The sequence below is a fragment of the Arachis stenosperma genome, chromosome 6 (genome assembly GCF_014773155.1).
Source record: "Arachis stenosperma cultivar V10309 chromosome 6, arast.V10309.gnm1.PFL2, whole genome shotgun sequence".
NCBI lineage: Eukaryota > Viridiplantae > Streptophyta > Magnoliopsida > Fabales > Fabaceae > Arachis > Arachis stenosperma.
The window spans coordinates 36,984,622-36,988,079 of NC_080382.1; the positions used below are offsets into that span (position 1 = coordinate 36,984,622).

The 3,458-nt window shown below is 30.5% G+C and overlaps 1 protein-coding gene across 1 annotated transcript; it reads right to left on the reverse strand.

Moving 5' to 3' along the window:
* Nucleotides 1-2,197: 2,197 nt before the first annotated feature.
* Nucleotides 2,198-2,798, reverse strand: LOC130935853 (uncharacterized). Its single transcript, XM_057865759.1, has one exon. The coding sequence runs from the start codon at nt 2,796-2,798 to the stop codon at nt 2,589-2,591; it is 210 nt and encodes a 69-aa protein (XP_057721742.1). The 3' UTR covers nt 2,198-2,588.
* Nucleotides 2,799-3,458: the final 660 nt, after the last annotated feature.

A 3,458-nucleotide genomic window follows, 5' to 3' on the forward strand; every position in this document is an offset into this window, starting at 1 on the left:
AAATCCAACATTAATCCTAATCTTTTCAGAATTTGTTCAACAATTGACCTTTTGCTCCCAGTATCATTTTGTTTAACAACTTTATTAATATTTTGTTGTAGTCCAGTATGATCTTTTATTACATTACCATTATTTTGATCTTCTTTATTCAAATGCATATTATGTTTAGGAGAATTTTGTTCTACATTTATCTCTTGTACTTCAATGAAATTATTTTGATTTTTCTTCATATTAATTATCTTAGCAATTTGATTTAATTTATAGATTAATTGATCATACTTACTGTTAATTGACTTAATAAAAGAAGTAAGTATTTTTGTCATACGATGACAAATTATAATGATTTTTATTTATCTACTGATGAAAATTTTTTAATATATCTACATTAACCATAAAGCTTTCTGACGACAATATTATCTCTTATATTTTGGGTAATAGCAAAACAATTATTATCTCTTATTGTACTCACATTTAAAGGAGTAGGCAATATACCAAGTTTGGAACCTAAAATTAAAAAATTTTCCATGGTAGTATTGACACATAAGTTCTAGTAGATATAGTTTTGAATTGGTGAGTAAACATGATTAATCAAACTTTGTGTCGTTATGGAAGGGACAAATTCTGGTGGCAAGCCATTAGATGACCACCCCCATAATGTTTGTATGAGATGCACTTAACTCATGATAAATATGGCTAACGCCATTATACTTCACCGACAATAAGGTAGCCTCTGTAGTGTGAGGTATAAAAATATTTTCAATTTCTTTTTCTCTTTCATCACTGAAAGTAGAAGATGTTGTGGATGAACTTGACATGTCAATTGACGCTAATTTTTCAGTATCTAAAAATAATTTGTCGTTGCGTAATTTCCTGCAAATTTGATATTTTTTTGACAAAATTACAATCTATTGACAATAACCCATCGAGCGTGCTAATTTATTTTACTTGATTTTTCGTTCCATTGTTAACAATAAATAAATGAACAATTTTTGAGTTTTGTTTCACAATTTTATTTCAAAGAGCAGCAACGATTATTCTTGTGGGTGTCTAAAGGTCTCATTTGTAATTTTGAAAGTAAAATTAAAAATAAAAAAAATATGCAAGCAGTTGGAATCAAAATAAAATACAGAAATTAAAAAAAAAGATAAAGAAGAACAAATAAAAATAAAGAACTTTAATTAAAAATAAAAAGTGAATTACAAATTTGAGTTTAGATTTCAAAGGATTATTCATCTGCTTCTCACGTTCTATGAATAGTCGGCACATTGAAGAATATCCAGAGAGGCATTTAGGGAGTCGCTCCGATTCTATCTCTGTTCGTTCCGTTTGAAGAAAGGAAGGATCTGAACAAGGAGACCATGAATCTTATTTATCCAAATATCATCTTTTTTATAAGTTTTATTATTAATTGAGGATAACAAACTCAAATTTTCTAATTTTACTCTGTGGTGGCAGGAAGACTAAGAGTGATTTTGAATTTTTAAGTATTTTCAAAGAAGAATTGAACTAATTATAATGTTTGTCCAAAATTCTATGTATAGATTAACCTAATATTTGACAGTTATTCTTCGTTAGTGTTCAAACTTGAATAGCCGTTTCGTATTTGTAATTGTAACTGTAACTGTTTCCTGCACTTTTTAAGTTACATTTTTTATTAAAACTGCTTACTAGTGTCAATTGAAAGCTTCCCTTAATATATTGAAACTGATTTTTTAAAATTAACATAACATAAATTGACAATAATATTATTTTATATTTATTTGCTTGAAATTTTTTTTTAGGTAATAATATTTTTTGCTTAACAATAGAAAAAGAAAGTGACATATTAATACTTTTTGTCTGTTTTGCAGCTCGTCGAGAACTCTTACATCCAACCTTGGGGTCAGGTTTCAGTGGATAAACTCGCTGCTATGTACAAAGTTCAGGTTAAGTAGTCATCTAGATTAATGTTAACGTAATTTGTAAATAGGAGTTATAGATTAGATTATAGATGCCCTTTCCGTTCTAGATTAATGTTAACAAAATCATTTATATTATTAGGAATTAACTTGATTGATGCAAAAATAGATGAGAACCGCATTCTTTCTGCCTTGACTTTGATCTTTTCTGGACGTGGAATATGGCTCAAATATATTCAGCCGCCAATATATTTCTAAAAAGTAAAATTGCTTGAATTTAATGGAACTTGCAAAACTCATCGATAGAATTTGGAGTTTAACCCATCACACAATCTTATTCAGCAACACTACACAATCATAAACAGAAAATGTGCTTTATTTTTTTCATCTTAACCTTGTAATGCCATTCTGCCCCAGCTTCATACAATAGAAAGCAGTGGCAAAGTTTATTTTACATGCATCATAATCCCCAACTTGGCTTTTCATCATAAATTCTTCACAATCCAACAAGAGAATCTCAGTTATACTATACTAACCCTACCACTCAGTTATCATACATGAAACTTAATAACAAGTGAGTTCAATATCACATTTTAACATTTTCATGTCATGTAAAACAACTAAAGCCTTTATGTTAACACAAAGTAGTAAAAGCAGAGAGAAAACTACTGTTTTTCTTGCAAAAAGAAATTAGACCTTTGATGGCATGCTAGTACCATCACCCGCTGTCTTGCTCTTCTCTGCTTCAAATTTATCTATTGCTACTTGCAGTTCATCTGTACCTCCAACAGCTCTCATCGTGTAGTAGTACGTTCCGAAGACAAATGCTGTCAAACCCCCGGCAACCACCAAATTCTTAGCTTTGGGAGAAAGGCTCCTAAATCCTGAGAGTCCAGCCATCTAGATCAATGAAGAAAGATGAAAACAGTTATTTTTGATTGTCCTAAACCACAAGAAAGAAATATAAGGTCAAAGTGAAACTTGAGTACTCAGCACAATTAAGGCAACAACTTAACTCTGCTAGTTTCAAGTCAACAATTCAAAGCAATAGTGGAACATAATTCAGACATGAACATAATCTCAAGAGTGCATCAAATAGAAGGCAAATATATTTTCAAAATAGTTAGAACCATAGTTGTTACTTTTATGCTCCATGTATATAGCAGATGATTCACCATACACAATTCAAAACTCAAAAGTCGATCAAACGAATTTACATGCACGAATTTATTGCACGTGTTAAATATGCACATAATTAGATGCAATTATCAATCAACTAAACAAATTTAAATGCAATTATCGGAACTATCACATGAACTTGGAGAAAAAAATTAATGATATTTGCTCATAATTATTTAGTGCTGTGTATCCATGAAGACAAAAGACAGTAGAGATCTCATGTTGATGAGTGGAGAATCTGGTAAGTGAGAATGCTATCAACTTTAATTTCCCTGATTTGCCACTCATCAAAGTGAAATCCCTCAATTTAGGTGCCAAGTCCAGCGGGTCAAGTTTGTCCAAATAGCAGAGCACAGAACAAAGTGGCTTCAACAATTTACC